The 18,100-nt window shown below is 48.4% G+C and overlaps 1 protein-coding gene across 3 annotated transcripts; it reads right to left on the bottom strand.

The window, feature by feature from the left end:
• Nucleotides 1-1,725: 1,725 nt before the first annotated feature.
• DHRS7B (dehydrogenase/reductase 7B) lies at nt 1,726-13,913 on the bottom strand. Of its 3 annotated transcripts, none has more exons than XM_068698739.1 (7): nt 13,812-13,913; nt 7,607-7,782; nt 6,802-6,917; nt 5,924-6,134; nt 5,283-5,375; nt 3,697-3,849; nt 1,726-3,259 (listed from the first exon to the last, which is right to left on the bottom strand). In XM_068698739.1, the coding sequence occupies exons 1-7, from the start codon at nt 13,829-13,831 to the stop codon at nt 3,054-3,056; spliced, it is 975 nt and encodes a 324-aa protein (XP_068554840.1). In that variant the 5' UTR covers nt 13,832-13,913; the 3' UTR covers nt 1,726-3,053. The 3 variants fall into 3 exon arrangements, with proteins under 3 accessions (XP_068554840.1, XP_068554842.1, XP_068554841.1); XM_068698741.1 differs by lacking the exon at nt 13,812-13,913 and adding an exon at nt 12,889-12,937; XM_068698740.1 differs by lacking the exon at nt 13,812-13,913 and adding an exon at nt 12,067-12,196.
• Between the last annotated feature and the right edge of the window lie 4,187 nt (nt 13,914-18,100).

Raw genomic sequence — 18,100 nt, forward strand, 5'->3', positions numbered from 1 at the left:
GCCTTCTGCGTGAATTCAACTTCTAGCTCAAAGCTGTCAAAATCTTGCTCTTTGAATGGAAAGCGTTTACTGGTTTGCAAGATCTGCCAGTTAATTGTTAAAGACGGGGCTTGCTTTCTCTAATCTCTTCCTAGCAGATGGAAAATAGGTGTGGTTTGCGTTGAGAAGGCCAACTTGGCACAGCTTCAAGGGTTATGAGCTGGATACAGCAGCGAGGCCCTGCAATAAAACCTGCCTGCTTTCAGGTGTACTGCTCGCCCGTAAATGCCAGCTGCAGCCCGACCTCCGCAGCCGAGGCGCTGACCTTGGGAGGCAGCCTCATGAGGTCAGAAACCAACTTCAGTTCTATCTTTATCTCTTCAAATTGCAACAGCAGGCAGGCAGCGCGAGCTCCCCCCGCCTCCGGGCTGCAGCAGGCTTTTCTGGCAAAGGCTCCAACGTGCGTTTTTTTGCTGATGTGGGTTTTCTGTCAGCGGGGCGTGCGTCCTGGCTGGGCACGTGCTGGGCAAGTGGCGTTTGTGAGGAGTCCTAACAATCCTTTCACTGCCCACGCAGGCAGCCAGGTTAGAGGAATTTCTGTGGCATCAAGGCTTTTCTAGGTGGCAACGGCCCTGTTTAAAGCCTTGGCCTCTTGCTGGTACAGTGGGTGAGTCGCCTCGCTCCAAGGTTAAAAGAAGTCGGGATCCAGAGCATCTCTATTTATAGCAACAATATACAGTTGCCTTGGCAAGGCGGAGGGGAAGAAATGCAACTGCTTCATCTTTCTGTGGCGAGCCTCAGACTGCTGGGCAGCTACTTTTCGAGCCCTGACATTGCTTGTTCCTTCAGTCCTGTCGGTCTGCTGGATGAATTTTAAACTAGTGGCAGATCTGCAGCAATAATGAATCTATTAGCTACAGCAGGAGGCCCCAAAATATCCTCGTCTCGCCACATAAGGCATTCCTGCTTTTTTTTTTTTTTTTTTTTGACCATTGCAGAAGAACTGTCAGGGCTATTTCTTTTTCCCCACTAAACCTCTGTGGTCCTGGATATTTATTTTTTTTTTTTGTGTGTTAAGCTTTCCCTTGCCTGGACTGATCCCTCTGCCAGAAGTCCTAACTCTCAGTAGCCTCCTCAAGAGCATGGCTTGCATCGAAGGCTTCAGGGTTAGAGATGAGCAAGTTTCCTGTGGTCTCTTATTGCAGGAGGAAAAGCGAAGAAGTCAGCTTAGCTATTGCCGCAACAGGTGGGTCTGCTTTAAAAACCTTTCACTCTTCTCAGGTAGAGAAGAAATAAATGTGGAAAGGGCTCCCTGTAAAAAAGGGGGAATTGCCTTTCAAAGGGGAGTGTGTGCACCCTCGGGAATCTGACTCGGAGCTGTAGTTCTGTGCACAGTAGCTGCAGTAATTCCCTATTTTTTTTTTCCTCAGGTCTGCTGCTTTGTGTACCCCTCAGCACCCTGGAAGATAAGGCAGAAATGCCAAGTGGCCCCTTCATCCTTTCTGGGTTGCCACGGTTTGAACCATCGGATGACAGAGCAGTTGGACAAGCCTGGCAGGAATACTGCACTTCACCAAGAAATGAAAGGCCTGAACGTGCAGCACATGAAAGGAAAAGCACACCTAACAATTAGAGAAGCTCTCCTTGTAGGGAGGGAGAGGAGGTAATGCCTTGGTTTTGTACAGGAAAAAATGATCTCCCTTTCTGCAAAGTTACGGGCTGCGAGGAGTGAAGTAGAACAAAGGATGCAGTTCATGGCAACGTAATTTATTTGTCATCAGATGCGTGCTCCCAGGCAGGACATATGCGGCAGTACGCAGGGAGAATGCTGCGAAGTGCATGGAGGTGGCAGCAGGGGTCTAGGCCCAGGCCCCTACACGTAGGCTGCATTTCAGTTAATACATTTATGTCTTTCTAACCTTTCTGAACTATCTCGGCCCAGACTCTCTTTTTTCCCAGTGTTGCTGGGATCAGACAGGACAGGCCACGTCCCTCTAGGAGGAGGAAGAAGCTTTATGCTGCATGCAAACAAGGGAAGGGATGGAGAACGGGGTATGGCGCTCCTTCGGGCTGCTTGATGCCCTCGAGCCCGTGGTACCTGGTCAGGCAGATCTCCTCCCCTCGCTGGATGCGACCCGAACTGGCAGCTGTGATTGCCTTAAAACAGGCGAGAACTACGGGCCTGTCTCCTGTGTTGTCCACCCTACACACACAGATTCTTCTTTGCTTGCCAGGCATCTAAAGAATCACACCTCTGTGCTCTAGGCCTGTGGGTGAGCCAGGTGTGCTATCAGGTGCAGGGTATTTACACTCAACAACATACCTTGCCGTGCTCTTTTTTAATCTGTTTTAATGTTTTAATCTGTTTTGATGCTTCCTCTGCACGAACTTGTGCTGGGGTTAATACTGCACTGTCAGGTAGTGCGGAGTGGGATGGCTGCACCTCAGTAAGGCATGATTCAGGCAGGTAACATCGTTCCCAAATAAAACTCGCATTCTATATCAGTTACTTTTTTAAAAGTGGCACTGGGATTAGTTTTAGCTTAACATATCAGATGATTTGGCACATTAGCAAGCAGAGGCTCTGACGCTTTCTACTTCAAGCAACATGTTTTGGATAAGATTGGAAGGAGTGGGAAGGAGATGTTGATCACGAGAGCTCCCAGCTGGGGACCGTATTTCACAGGGGCCATGGGGTGGGGAAAGCTAAAATCTGCCTGCATGAAGGCAAACCAGGTGGGTTTTATTTGTAGCAGGCCAGTAAAGCTGAGTGTGCCTGGGGTGAGGTGAGGTGCTGGCCTCTCCTGTGAGGTGTGTGCCTTGAGTTACCCTCCCCTGCAGCCTCAGCTCTCCTACTTTGTTCCAAGCACCCTTCTTTGGGTGAGGCTTAGGTGCTGTCTTCTGGCACGTGGGCCTGCCCTGTTGTGGGGGAAACTGCTTCCCACTCCCCATGCAATGGTAAGTTGCAGCATCTTCAGAAAGGGTTTTCCTGCAGGAGCACTTCTGCTGATGTCCCTGCCAACTGCAGGGGGTTAGCCTCTCCCTACAGTTACTGCTCGAGAGCGAGCTGAGCTCTAGGAGTCCTTTGCTTTTCTCTCCTTTTTAGCTCTAGCTGCCATTAAGTCGAAGAAGAGCTTGGGAAAGAGATTTCGTAGGTAGACAGCCAGCGAGGGCATCAGGCCAGCTACGAGAACTTCCTTCTTCTTCTGCCCCACTGCACTGAGAACCACCTGAGCGACCTCTGCGGCTGTCTGGCCTTCAGCGGTGTTCTTGTCCATGACTGCCAAAACAAAGCCGAGGAAACACCAACGTCAGGTAAGCCCACACTTCAGCACCTTTCCTAGGAATGCACTAACTGCACGTGGTTCCTGGTCTAGTTCTTGGTTTTGCACTAGCTGTGTATGGGACCACAGGCAGGTGGAGTTCATGGCTGGGCTAGAAGTCAGCACGTGCTCCTCCTGACATCCAGGCTGCACCTACATGAGCCTCGTGGTCTATTTCTGAAGATAAGGCTCACAGTTCAATGCTTCAGTACATTTTTCTCATTTTGAGTGTCAATTGATGTTAGAGAGAAGCAGATACACCTCTCCTCAAAGTTGTCTTTTGATACTTCAGGACTAACCTGTCCCCATCAGAGGCTGTACACTGCAAGCATACTTGGGAGTAACTCAGGGAGCTGGAGATGCTTTAGGTACAGGACACAAAATCACATCTCACCTCCATAGCGAGATCCGTCTGCTGTTACAGCATTGAGAGAAAGGTTGGTCTGAATGTATCCAGGGCTTATAACCGTCACATCGATCTCATACTGCTCGACCTCTGCTCGTAGACAATCAAAGAAGGCCTGGGTAGCATGTTTAGAGGCAGCATCTGGAAAACAGGAAAAGGGCTAAGCCCTAAGGGGAAGGAGCAGAGCTGAGGAGCAGTTCCTTCCCCTGAATGGGCCTTTCACTGAAGCACAACCGCTTCTCAGCAAGAACCCAGAAGCTGTTCACCAGCTTCTAGTTGTTTTTAGTGAATGGCAGCAACAGGTAGTGGGAGTGAGAGGCAATTTAGGAAGGCAAAATGTAAATACTCAAGTTGGAAACTGGCTGGGATCCTGAGCTTAATATCTCAGCCATGCCAAAGCATTATGGAGTGAACCCAAGCTGCCTCCCACTCGTGATAAAGGAGACGTGAAGACTGTCTTGGCAAGCGTTTGATAAGACTGACTGGGGCTGGGGGAACGAGATGCCCAGGAAAGGCAGGCAGGGCTGACATTTGCTGCTGAGCACCCTGCTGGCCTGCCTGCACTAAGCACTATGGACTGAGCAGGTTCATGGCCTGGCTGCATGAAAGTCAAACCCTGATCACGCAAGCACACGGGAAGTAGGGTGGCCTAGGGCAGGAGTTCCCCTTGTTCAGTGGCTGGGCAACTCCTTTTGCTCGCTCACTTTCCCTGTGTGCTTGTTTGCTACCACTGTGACTGCTCACCACAGCTGCAGGGTTGACACCCGCAGAACTCAGCACAGGCTGCGTGCCCTGTCTGAGGACCTACTGGCACGAGCTGAGCCCCTGCTGCCTAGTCCATGGTGCTCTGGTCATGGTGTAAGCACTCCGGCAGCTCTTCAGAACACGTTTCTTGGTGCAATCATACCCACACCATCAGCAGGCTCTGATGACCCAGGTGTTCCAGGCTCTCCTGCACTCAGCACCATGCCCTACCAGTTTTATGCCATCCCCACTGTACTTTTTCATTTTCCTGTTTATTTTTAATGATTACAGATGCTTTTATGCCAAATATTCTTCTCTCTATCTTTTGTGAGGCTTCTTCCAGTAATCTCACCAGTATTATTTCTTGATACATCTGATTCGAGCTTTTATTTTGGTATTGGTTGTACCATGGCACTTTGCTACTTATTAAACCAAAAAGTTCCTACTTACAGAATATTAATCAGACAAACAGCAAGCATAAAAAGCAATAAAATTAGGGAGCAAATCAGTCCTAAGGGCTAGGAAGTTTACTGGGACTCTCAAGTATTAAGATAGGAATGTCACACAGAAGACCAAAATTCTAAGCAAGGATCGCATTCATTATTCTCCTTCTCTGTCCTGAAACAACTTCAGGACAGGGCTAAGATTTTGTATTTGAGTGTATCTTCCTCAACAGCTGTCAGAGGTTTCTTAGTGTGATAACCATACTAAGGATAATTTACAGCCCTGCCTTTGCTGCATGCAGCCAGCTCTATGGAGAGGTAAATGTGGAGTTATTCCTTCAGTCAGGTCCCCCAAATATCTTCCCCATCTTGTGTGGAGGTACTTACATGCTGATCGGAAGGGAATGCTTATTTTGCCTTGAACACTGCTGATGGCCACAATGTGGCCTTGTCTCCTCTTGATCATGGAGGGGAGAAGTGCTAGCAAGAGAGAAAAGAATAACAATAACAGTTCTACCATTGCTGCTGTTGAGAATCAGTGCGTTTGTTAAACCTATGAGGCTGCACAAAGGCCTTGCAGTCGCTGTGGTCTCCCACAGGCATAGTCAGCAGGACTTGCTCTTTTCTGCCACCAGTGCATCTTTCCAGTTCCTGCAGCTCACACCCTCCAGGATGAACTTTATGTATAAGCAGAGAGCCTGCCTCAGGGAGCTCATGGCCTCGCCTAGAGCCCAGACTTAGTTCCCCCAGGTTTTATCAGAGCAGACAGGCTAACCACATCTCTCTTCAGAAGTTCGTGGCAGACTAGAGTCAGGAGGTGTTTTAAACAAGGCATCATCTCTCATCAGGTACCTCTCGTGCACTCATGCCCAATAACCAACTTTAGGCCTGCCCATAAAACAAAACTCTCCTTCCCTCGTATTGTTCTGGGCCAAATACAATTACAAACAGGATGTGAGCTGTGCTTAGTTGTGGTGGCCTGCAGAAGGTACCAGCCACTGTCCCCCTGTACCGTGAATCCCAAGTACCTTTGGTGAGGGCTATAGGACCGAAGTAATTTGTTTCCATCACTTTCTTGTCCACATCCAGCCCTGTGTCTACGATTGTGCCCCGGTAACTGATGCCTGCGTTGTTGATCAGGATGTCCACGTGGCCCGAGTGCTTCAGGATCAATTCTGCAGCGTTTAGGATGCTTTTAGTGTCCGAAAGGTCAAATACCACGGTGTGGGGTTCGTGGAGCTGAGTAAACAAAAGTTAGCAAAAAGATGTTCAGGGGGTGCTGAACGTGCTTAGGTTCATGCTCCTGACTTTGAGGAGAGGAGGAGCCAGCCAAACCTTCTGCAGTCAGAGTGCAGCAGGTACTTGATAGGAATACGTGACAGGAGCAGCTTGTACTCGGGTGTTTTTCTGCTCCTGTAGCCTATTCCTTAAACCAAGTGAGATCTTCCTTGAGTGCTAAAGTTTGCTATTGTGTTACTAAAGAAAATGCATCTGATGTAGTCAAAAGCAAACTCATATCTTTCCTCAGAAGCCAGCAATACCTTTGCTATCCATTTCCAGCACAACTAGACGTTGAAACTAAAAGCCCAGACAAAGACAGTCACTTCTCCACATTCAGTCCATGGTATAAGGGTGCAGGGGGGCCTGGGGACTCTGCACTCGGTTACGTGTTCACCCCCACTACAAGGGAACAGGAGTCTTTCAGCTGGCTTATTTTTGTCAGGTTTTTACAAGATACGACATGTCAGCTCCGTGTACTCCTCTAGCAATATCTATCCCTAACCACAGAGTTGCATTTTTCCTATTGCTCAACACAACAACCCGCAAGCAGCTCTAACTTCTGTAGCAGCCTGAACAGAAATCCCAGACGCACGGGATGAGCAGCCTTTCCTTCTCCCACACTTACGTTCTTTCGGTGATTGGTCACAGTAGTAAGCTCCTGAGCCAGGTCTTTGAGTTTCTCGCTGTCTCTGCCGCAGAGCACCAGCCTAGAGCCAGCTGCGTGGAAGGCTTTTGCGCATTCTTTGGAGGAAGGAAGGAAAAGAAAAGATCTGAATGCCAGAGACAAACAGCACGTGATGTTTGATGGCAGGCTAGAACTTTTAGCTAGCAAGGGTCTGGGGTGGCTTTGGTATTCCTGAGCAGGAAAACCGTGGGAAGGAACAGCCAGCAATATACAGCGCTCCATCTGCCCAGAGTATCTCAGCTGGAAGGTCTCTCCTGAAACACTCCTATCATCTCTTCTTGAGGAGAAATACAAGGCTGCTTTAAATTAAAGCAGAATTAGAAAACATACCACTCAAAAATATATATTTGGAGAAAAAAGGCTTATATTAGGAAGAAAAGTTATATTAATACTGCTGAGAGTTTTAATGTCAATAGATGGACTTGTAGCACAAGAGAAAAGGTACTTGGGGTTGGAGAAGGAGGGGAAAGGATGGCAGAGCACCAGAAATACACCAACCAAAGTAAATGCAGAACAATTGACGTGGGAAGTTTTACAGAAACAATTTGACTTCCTGGCTTTCTAAAGATTTAGAGAGAAGAGCCCTCAGAGCACAGGAAGGCCCAGCGTGTTTCTTGCCTTGATGAGCTCCAGATTATACCGACTGGAGGGCGGATAAAATTTCCCTCTACAAATGTTGAGACTCTTTTCGCACCAAAATTTGCGCTCCTTATCCTGCCTTTGGCACCCTTCTGTCAGTACCTACCTTTTCCCAGGCCAGAGGTGGCCCCAGTGACCACCACCACCGCTCCCTGCAGGTAAGTTCGCATCCGCATCCACTGCAGCAGCCGAAAAAGGGCGAAGAGCCCCAGGCTGCCAAAGAGCAGTGGGATGATGACGGTGGATGTGAGATCCATGAGTCTTCCTTTCTCAGGAGTCTTCCTAGAGCCACAAGATGAAAGGAAACAGACCCCTTTACTGATAAGAAAATTAGCAGAGGCTTGAAAACTTGGGAAATGCTTTTTCCTACCCCTGCCTTAGACCACCAGTAAACCAAACGCCATACAGAAGTATCTTCAATAAATTTTCCTGAATCCTTTATCTGGGCTTCCAAAAGTTGATGTCTGTACCCAATTTTAAGCGTGTAAATGCTAACCTGACCATCCCAGCAGGACGCTTGGATCTTGTAAGCACCACGTAACAAACGTGGGCTGCGGGATGCTGTTCCCGTGTGGAAAAGCAAAATGGAAAGCTTTTCCATTTTGCTCTAAATTCTGTCCCTTGTACAAACTGTTTAGAATGAAAGCTCTGCAGGGCTGGGATATGTCTCTGCATGCTTCTGATGGTAACAAAACCTCTTGGATTTCTCTAGAACAGCCCGTGCTATGGTGTCTACATGCCAGAGACCCGTTACTGTGCGTTACCCCAGATGGATATAACCCCCTCTACATTCAGGAGACGCAGAATAAAGCTTTCCCTCCAAGCACATTATTTGCTCAATGCCCTGAAATCTGTGGCTCCATCTCCCGTGTCTTTCAGAACCTGCTGGGACAGAGCAGTTACCTGAGTGAAATGAGCCCCATGTCCAATCTAGCAGCTGAAGCCTACATTCGTGCTCTTTAATGCCAACATTAATCGTGCAGTTTGTTAGCAGCATGAGCCCGTGTTCCGATGCCCTGAAACTAAACCTGTGTGAATGAAACCCAAGCTGAAGGTATCCTCGGGACCAAGCTCAGCCTGGAATTGGGTTCTGATGTCAATGCCTAGCCCCAATCTCCTTGCTAAGCCATTGCCTTCAGGCGAGGAGTTTATGTTACAGCTTCCTAGGTGGCCAAAGAGTAAGTGATATCTTTGCTGGGAAAAAGGTCACGGAGTTTCCCACTGTGTGTACCCCCAAGCTTCTAGGCTTGTTTTCAGAGGAAATGCAACCCAGTTACAACCCCTTCTTCGAGTTTGTACATCTTTTGGGTTGCACGTAGAGCCAAAGCCAAGTATTAGCATATTTTCCCTGTTTCGCAGATAGTTTGAGCGCTGCAAGACAGTTCTCCACCAGGAAGATACTGTCAGGGATTGGGCAGACAACTTATGCAGTACTTCAAACACAAGAGCATGAGAAGTAGAAAATGACAGGTGTGTAATAATAATAAGCCATAATCGGGGTCGTTAAGCAGTACTGAGCTTGGATGGGGCTGAAGGGATGGCAGAGGCTGTACTAGTCGTGGAACGCAGCTGATGTGGAAAAGGCCGTGCTCGCCTGGATTTCCATCAGGGGTTTGAACAGGATTCCTCAGGTAGCTGGTCAGCGAGCAGGCCAGCTTGCTCGACCCGTAACGAGCTGTCTAAAGTAGTTGTGGAGGTACAGCTAGGACAAAATCACACACAGAGAGCTCATCTAGCGCTAAATAAGCCTGACAAGATCTAAAAGCGAAGCTGTCGAGCTGGCTCACAGCTCTTCTCCAGCTACTGTGGAGCTTCCTGAGCTAACTCGTGGATCTTTACAGAGTGCCTCGTTGTGTAACGCGCTGCAGAGAGGCAGCCAGGGCACAGGCTCCCCTGGGGCACGGGGAGTGTGCCCGCAGTGAGAAATCAGAGAGCCAGGAGGAGGATTGAACTCATTCCGTCGTGAAGCAGCGCACGAGCACAGCGCCCAGCTGTTCAGTGTCTTATTCCTCCACCTCTCAGTGCTGAGTGTGCAGAAACAGTGTGGGTTGTGCTGATTTACAAAGCAGCCTGGTGAAGAAGTTTTTTAAAGTGAGGAGAGTGCAGAACACCCCCCCTCAAAAAATATATCCCGGGAAAGAGCTGTTTAGATACGGGGCTGCTGGCTCCCTTTTGGAAGCAGGAGGTGCTTCTACTGTCTCATTTAAAGCAGCTGCCTCTTTGTTGTCCTTCTTTGCTCCTAAGGCTCTCATGAGATTCAGAAGACAAGAGGTGGGCAGGGACGACAGGTGCTGACATCGACCAGCGTGGCTTTCAGGGCAGTTTGGAATCAAAAATATCCAGCTCCCATTTAGGACCTTTGATTATTTCCAAAGCGGGAGCAGACAGGTGGAGTGGCACTTCTCTCACAAGCCTGCGTTGAAGCTGACACGTTTCAGAAATCTGCTTTTGCTTCTGGTTTTGGTAAAATGCAGAGGCACAGAGCTGGTAAGAGGGAGCTCTTCTGACCCCTTTTCCTAATTAAACCACCCCAGGCCATGGGAGCCATTCCCACCTTTGTTCAGGGCATGGGTTTTTCCTGTTCTTTGGCAAAATGAAGGTTGAGTTTGCAAGGACTGAACCCTGCCCCAGGGGCTGGTGGAGAAGAGCCCCCAAGCCCACCAACACAGCCAGCTGTGTTCTGGTCCTGCAGCACCCGTTGCTCACCAGCATGAACCAGTTACACCTGCTCAACTTACTCCTTAATCGCGTCGTTTGTTATTCATCTACCTTATAAACAAAGGTCTGCCTTTAATCCTTTCTGTTTGAAAAGCTTTCCAAGCCCTTTTATTGGTTTTCTTTCTCTTCTTTCTGTCCGTGTTAGGTCCAGGAACGTGGCAAACTGGCTGATCTCTGCCTGCCTGAAGGCTGCAGCAAGCCCTGAACCCACTCAGCAGCTGCAACCCGCTTCTGCAGCTTCCAGGCTGGAGTCTGAATCAACAGGTAATTAACTCCTGATATAGGGGAAGGGAAGTAGGGGATGGCAATGAGAAAGACTGCACAGAAGAGGGGAGCAAGGATGAGAAGGAATAGCCAAGCAAAGGTGTAGATCCTTTTTAATTAGGTTGTCCAGTTGCAGGTATTTTCCATGGAAGGGACTCAAATGGTGCCTTAAAAAGAGCCCCAGAACAAAGAAAATCCCAGCTCAGCCAGGTTTCAGAAAGACAAATGCCTGGCCGAACTGAGCTGTTTTGGAAAGATGAAAGAATTCTTGCAGCTCTTCAGCCCTAAGGCAGTATTTTTTTCTTTATTTTCCTGTCCCAGCTTACTTCACGAAACCACGAGCCCTTACTGGAGTTTGTAATATCGAACATAAAGGAATCATAAAATGAGAATCAGCAGAACAAAAAGCCGTGGAAATCAGCTCAAGGCATGCTGCAGTGTGTTCAACAGCATCCATGGGATTGAACCCACTGCTAGGCTGCTGACGTAACAGGGCAACTCTGACGTTTTCAGGAATATTTGGGGGAAAAGGACAAAGGAAAAACAAAATGCTGCAAGCTGAAGGAGTAATTATTTTCTGTTTAGTATTGGGATTATTTGACGTGGAAAAAAAATGCTGCGAAGGTGAATGAGATCACAAATTAAAAAAAAAAAAAATAGACTTGGTTCCCATCAACAGAAATGCTAATTTGCAAAACAAACGCTGGGAGAAGAGAAGCATAAAACCCAAATTAAGCAGATAAAACTCTGAAGTAGCTCAAAGCACCTCAGGGCAGGTAAGGCTGAGTGGCAGTAAAAACAAGAGGTTTGGCAGGGAGGGCATCGGTTTCACCGCCTTATTTGAGGTGAACAGGATCAGCTCAGAGCTCTTGCTCCAAGGTATGAGATCCCCCTCTCACCTGTGTTCAAAAATGTGGCTGCTCACATTGGAAAAAGCAGGGATTTCTTAATTTTTCTTGGCATTTAACATTTATGACATCAAATTACCTGCAGGAGAGAAGCCACTGCTCTTTACAGGTCGAAATAAAAACCTGAAATTCTCAGTTCTCCCTCCAAAATGCAGGATTGGAACCAGCAGGTTATCGAGAGCAGAAATAAGAGCACTGATAATGAAAGCAAGTACAAGCAACTGGAAACTTTCTGAAAGGCTTAGCATAAAATAAATCACACACATCCATTAAGAAGAGCTTTCCCCCTGTAACAAAAACTGGATGCTACCCCATGACAACCAGGATAATGATTTCAGAAGGAACACGGAGCTCAGTTAATAAGGTCAAGAGTGCACTGAGGGCAGCAAAGATGAGATCGAGTCCTAAAAGCAATCAAAACTGCGCTAAGTTTCTCGAAACAAGCCCTATTCTCCTTTAGCTTCAGCCACCTAGAATCACATTGTCCCTTAAATGACAAATGGCAGCAACTGGGCGGCTATTTTCAGAAATGAAAAGGTGGCATTTAAAGGGGGGCAGGGGGCACCAAGGAAAAACTCGTTTTTTTTTTTTTTCCTAAGGAAGCGCCTGCCGAGCAGCGAGCGGCTCTGGGCTTTTTCAGCTCCCACCTTTAGTCCGAAGAAAGCACAAATCCTACCTGGGAAAGGGGCTCGCTTGCTTGGGACTGCGAGGTTCTGTCTCCCTCTGGGCTCTCAGGGGGACCCAGCTGACTTAAATTACCCGCTGGCAGCGGGCCAGGCAGCGGGCTGGGCTCCGTCCAATGCTCGCACAGCCTCTGAAAGCAAACCTCGGGGAGACGGCAGCGTGCGGCCTCCGAGATGTGGGGTGGTTTAACCCCCGGATTGAAAAGATGGAGGCAAATGCAAAATGGTAGAGGTTTTGGTGAGAGTCTGGTTAGATCTAGGACTAAAAAATAATTTCCTGTACTTCATGCAGAGCATCCCCAAGTCCAACGGTGTTTTTTATGCTCTCTTGATAAAAGGAAAAAAAAAAAGGCAAAGTTTGTGAATTGGTTGCAACTTTGTTATTTTAATTGGTTTTGGGATGTGCTCTGGTTTTATAGCGCACACTAAAGTGGCTATCTCATTAATTAAAAGGGAAAAAAATTAATTTTCATTTCTTTCCTTAGGATTCTTGAGAACTTTGAGCAGAACTGGACTGAGAGATGAGCTGCTCATCACACTGCAGCAGCACCTGGTATCTGCCAGGGAAATGGGCATTCCCTCAAGCAGACCACATTCACTAAATCGTTTTCAAGCCGTGTTTGACAGGGAAGAAGAGTGAGCATTGCTTGTGCTGAACACCAGCTAAATGTTCTTGGTGATCCAACTGCTTTGGAAAGAAATTGACATGAAATGTATAGACATTGAGGTCAGGGGGAAAAAGGAAGGCAGCATTGTCTATTCAATCAGTGATTTAATAGAAGCAAACAGGAAATTTGACAATTTCTCGGACTCACCAGGTCCCCACAGAATGGTAAGTGAAGGTTCAAAAAGCTCACTCAAGACCTAATGAGAAAAAAAAAAGTGACTACGCTCATTGAAACAGCTGAATTAACAAAATGCTTGTGTGCACTTACATTATCTGCTTTCACTCCAGACTTCATGAGCAGAAAATGATGTGCAAGATACTCTGAGGGCATTAGAAATCAGCAACAGGCGTAAGAAGGAACTCAGTGCCCGGACAGAACAAGTTTTTGTTCAAAGAAGAAAGGGAGGAGGGGTTTGGGAGAAGGAATCCAAGACCCCAGCTGGATTTCTGAACAGAAATGATGGGAAGCGTGACGGTGAGGACTGGCCCAGGCGTGCTAGGCAGCAGGAGCAGGCGGACACCAGGTCTGTACGTGGATGGCAACAAGGATCGGTCGTCTGGGGGCTGCTGAGGTGGGAAGGCTCAATTACGATATTCTGAATTAACTTCTTAAGGAGCAATTTGAACACCCTGCCATCTCCCTGCTGCCACTTGGAGCAGTGCCTGAGGAGACGATCCGCTGTGTTTTGGGAGTCGCTTAATGCCATTTATTTATGCTTTTACCCCAAAAAGATCTTAGTATAGCCCCTGGGATTATCAACGTAACCCCTCAAGATTACCAATACACTCCCTCAGGATTATAAATACAACCCCCGGGATTACCAATACAACCCTTGGTTTTACCAATACAACCCCTGGGACTGTCAATACACCCCCTTGGGATTATCAATACAACACTCGGGATTACCAAAATAACCCCCGGGATTATCAATACACCCCCCGGGATTACCAATCCAGCCCCTCAGGATTATCAATGTAACCCTCAGGATTACCAACCCAGCCCCTCACGGCCCCCCCCCAGCCTCCCTTTACCTCCCCCGCCTCCTTAGGGCTCCCCCGGCCGGGCCCTACCTGCCCGCCGCCGTCACCATGGCCACCGCCGGAAGTGCGGCGGGGGGAGGCGGGACTTCCGGCGGCGCGCCCAATAGCAGGCCGCTTCTGCCGGAAGGCCTGGGAGCCGGCCCGCGGCGTTGCCCTTCGTGGGTCCGGCCGCGGGTTGGGTCCGGCCGGGAAACAGCGCCCCCGGCGGGAGGTTCCGGCCTCACTTTGTTCCGGGCTAGGCCTGCGGGTCTATTAGGGCGGTGGTTCAATTAATAATAATAATATTAATAATAAAACAATGAATAATTCAGCCTCCCAGAAGGATCCCTGAGGAGCCAGCTCGTTGCCAGCCCTGCTTGAAAGGGCAGGGGAGCTGCATGCAGCGTACCCAGAGCTGGCAGTGCATGGCTATGGGGCAGGGATGGCGAAATCCTGTGATAAAAGAGGAGGAGGCAGCGTTCTGCAGGGCTGTGATCGTGGTCCCAGAGCGTGGGCAGCGAGACCAGGGGCAGTGTGGTTCCCCGGTTCTTAAATGGGCTCCCCGCAGCAGGGCTCACGGCAGCACCCGTAGTCCAAGAGCTTTTCCCTTTGAGGTGAAATGGGGCTGAAGTGTCGCAGCCTCGGCTCCTGTAAAGGCCGTGGAGCTGATAACGGGCAACGGGGTGCTGCAGGGTTACAGCACAAATCCGACCAGGTCTTTGGAAAACAAGGTTCCCGTGATGCCCAAATCCCAAAGCCTGGATGGACTCAGTGGTGTGAGGAGCTCCTGCACCGAGGGCTTCGTCCTGGCATGAGGAGCTTCTGTTCCTATTCCCTATGGCAAGTGCGAGCAGGAGATACATCTACAAAGGTATTATCCAGAGACAAAGGGAGTTAATCCCAGGTGTCTTTCCCTTTGAGCAGCAGTGAGGTGAGCAGTTGTGTTTGTGTGTTTTTTATGACAGTTACTTAAAGCAGTTTACATATGGTAACAGTGTTTTGTTCCTCTCTAATAAGGAAAACACAATGGGGCCGTGAGTTCGCATCAGTATGTTTGTTTGTCATTAGTAAGGGATCAATACTGAAGGAAAAAATAGAAAAGGATTCAAGATCTTCCTAAAAATCACCTTCTGATAGGTCTGATGGTAACACACTTTTCCGGCTTTAGGGCCAATGTGAAACAAAAGGAAAGAATCAATAATTATACTTATCCAAATTAAAATTAAAAACAAAAGAAGTTCATTTGTGTCATGGCTGCCTTACTGGAAGCTGCAGTCTGCTCGGTCTTCTGAAAATCAGAGCTAGAAAAAGCCCTTTCAGACCATCCTTCTCAGCAAAGCAGGACAGGATGAGCCAGAACCTAATGCACTGACTTTCTCACAGGACCATGGCTGCCTGAGAGCTACGTCCAAGCTCCTGTGGTAATTTACCTGGTATCTGACAGCCTATTTAATTTAATAGGGAACAGTCAGCGTCACAAGACTGCAGGTGCTGGCAAAGTTGATTGAAACCAAGTGCCCCGTGTTGCCTGTGTGAGAGGCGAGTCCTACAGCAAAGGGTTAGTCAGACTGGAGCTGCAATTAGAGAATGAATGCACTGAAATAAGGCTTGATTTTGTTGCTTTGACTGGAATCTTTTATCTTAGATTAAACTAGCGCAGTTAATTAGCAACAAACTTTGATTTAAACCTCCTTGTTCCCAAATTGCATGTTGGTTTTGTGGCCTAGAACACCAAAAGGCGTTCGGGTGATTTGTGTCAACATGTCTTTGTTCTCAGCAGCATTAGAGAGGAGTCTGGCCTGAATCTAGGACTTTTGTTTTGGAGGCCACGCAGCCTGGCTGGTAAATGTTGGTGTAGACTTTTAAAACCACGACTGCTGTTTTTATTAGCACTCAGTCTCTCCTCTTTTTCTTTCTCTTTGTCTCAGCCCAGAACTGCAAAGGACTGGAATCCTTTTAGCGTTTAACACTTCCTTGGCAAACATCCTGCTGCTCTATTGTTGCCCTCCTGAAGTGCAGGAGTTCCTTTCTGAGGAGGAAAAGCTCTCCAAACTCAGGGAAGTATTTGCACTTGTGGTTGGTGACATCTGCTTTGCTGCAAGCATCACCGAGTGCACATCCACACAGCCTTTTAACCCTGTTCTCTAGGGCAACAATTTTGTGCTCTAGTTCTTCCCGGCTCTTATTTGTCACCTATTTTCAAGGAATATGGGAAGTGGTTTCTCTTTTAAGAGAAGCTTAGGTTGCTTACCCTAAGAGCAAAGATCTGTGCAGAAATCCCCATAAGGAAACAAAACCTTCCCTGGGGAAACCATCCTTGAACTGGTTTGTACTGAAAGCTCCCAATTTCACCGTGCCTTTGTCTGGAAAGTATTCAAAGGGCTGTGGCATGCTTGAAGATGTTCTTGTTGCAATCTCTGGTGCAAGAGTGCAGTCTCTTCTTCACTCCGTGCACAGATTGGGTTTATAGGAGTGACTGAAAACAGCCCAGGACGTCTGTCCCTTCCAGGCAATAGACCCAAGGAGGTAGCCTTGATTTTTTGCCCGTTTTTCTGATTTGGAACCGGGCTCTGACTTGAGGACACCAAACTCCTTTCAGAGAGGGTCTGTAGCCTCTCACCCCTTCTCCCTGGGAGAGTCTTGCTCCAGGTCCATTTCAGCACGCTCACATGTTTTTGCACCACCTGAGTCTTTGATTTTCCTCAAGTTACTTTCTGCGTGGTTTGGTTGCAGTTGTTCATAACTCCTGTCTTTTCCAGACCCTGCACTGCAGCATTTCCAGACTCAATATGAAAAAAAAAAAAAAGAACAGACTTAGTGAGACTGCATTTTTGTTGTATGGTTGTGCTGCACACCCCTGACTTTTGCAGCTAAACCGAAAATGGGAAGAGGGAACAAGGTCTCCTCCTGCAGCTAAAGATCCTCAACCATACCAGAACCATTTTAACAGAACTGAATGCTTCCAGGGGAGCTAGTTGATGTTTTGTCGCTCACAGAAGTGGAGCCATGTCAAAGCCGAGGGACTGTTCTGTAAAAAGACTAATTGTGCTTGCTGTAATTGCTGAAGGGACAGCCCGGGCCTGCTCCGTGGAAGCGTCACCTCCCTGAAGCCTTGCTGATGTGAGGACATCCAGCCCCGGCTTTCCCTGCTGCCTCACCTCTTTGTCTTGGTGTGATAAAAGCAGGTGAGGTTCGAGAACTGGAAGGCAACAGAGAGAAGAATATAACCAACCTCTTCTGCTCTTTGGTGGGGTAGGAAAGAGTTAAAGGCCAACAGAGGGCGAGCGGCTGTTCCATTGTTCAGGCACTGCTCGACCCAGGGTTGCTGCTCTCTATTCCCGGATCTGCCTCTGGCTTCCTGCATGACCTTGGGCTGGTCACCTACCTTTTCTTTTCTTTGGTTCCCAAACTGTAACATGGAAATAATTCTCTTCCTGTGGTGCCTCAGCCCCTGCTGCCTTTAGGGTGGCCGAGATTCGCTGCTGGGAGGAAGATAGCACCTTCCCCCTGGAGAAATACTTACCCAGAGCACGGTAATTTGGGGACGTGCTGGTGTTCACTCGGGTACAGCACTTTGCGTGGTGCTGCTTGTGTTTTTTAAGAGGCAAAAACCTGGGGTGAAAGTCAAATGGCATTTATTGGTGGTGGATGCAGAGCAACGCCAGCTGCAGCCTTGCCTTTCCTCACTAGGTGGTGCTTTTGGTCAAAGATTTGAGTAACTGCAGCTCTTTTTCTGCACTGAATTTCCTCATTTTTCTTCCCCGGTCTCCATTCCTTCTCCTCTTTCTGTGCCTTAACGCTGTGGGGGACCCTTGCTGATGCTGGGCGTTGAGCAAGGCCAACCTGGCAGCACAGCTCCGGACACCCGCGCCCAGCAGCGAGCTCGGATCCTGGGCTTTGCCCTTCCAAGCGAGCATCGGTGCCGCTGGGCTGTGGCGGAGGACTGAATTCTTTCCGTGTTTTCTATTCCCATAAGGAAAAGGCTTCAAAGAGCAGGTCCCCTCCCCCTCTCTGCTGGTGAAGGGCATTTAGGGAAGCTGGGAAAAAAAAAAAATCCAGCTCTGACAGACGAGTTTATTTAGCAAACCGCTGCCCTTCCCTACCTTAGCGGAAGGTTTTATTATTTTTTTTTTTTAAGAAATTGCTGCCTTTTATCCATCTTTGTATTCAGGAGATGGTTACCTAGCCAAGGTCACTGCTGCTGCATGCCCGTACCATGCAGCGAGCCAGCCTCCTCTTCTTTCCACAGGCACTGCTCTCAGCAAGGCTTCCCCAGGTGAAGAATGGGAGTAAGGAGGACAGAAGCAGCCAGCGCAAGGTCCCACACCGCTGCTGGGTAG

Source organism: Anas acuta, chromosome 15, assembly GCF_963932015.1.
Source record: "Anas acuta chromosome 15, bAnaAcu1.1, whole genome shotgun sequence".
Classification (NCBI taxonomy): domain Eukaryota; kingdom Metazoa; phylum Chordata; class Aves; order Anseriformes; family Anatidae; genus Anas; species Anas acuta.

Excerpts from the sequence above, each read along its gene's own strand:
- DHRS7B (XM_068698739.1), bottom strand. The coding sequence starts at position 13,831 with ATGGTGACGGCGGCGGGCAG. Across the intron at positions 6,135-6,801 it reads TGACCAATCACCGAAAGAAC|CTCCACGAACCCCACACCGT; the intron begins GTAAGTGTGGGA and ends TTGTTTACTCAG. Across the intron at positions 3,850-5,282 it reads CATTCCCTTCCGATCAGCAT|ATGCTGCCTCTAAACATGCT; the intron begins GTAAGTACCTCC and ends CCTGTTTTCCAG.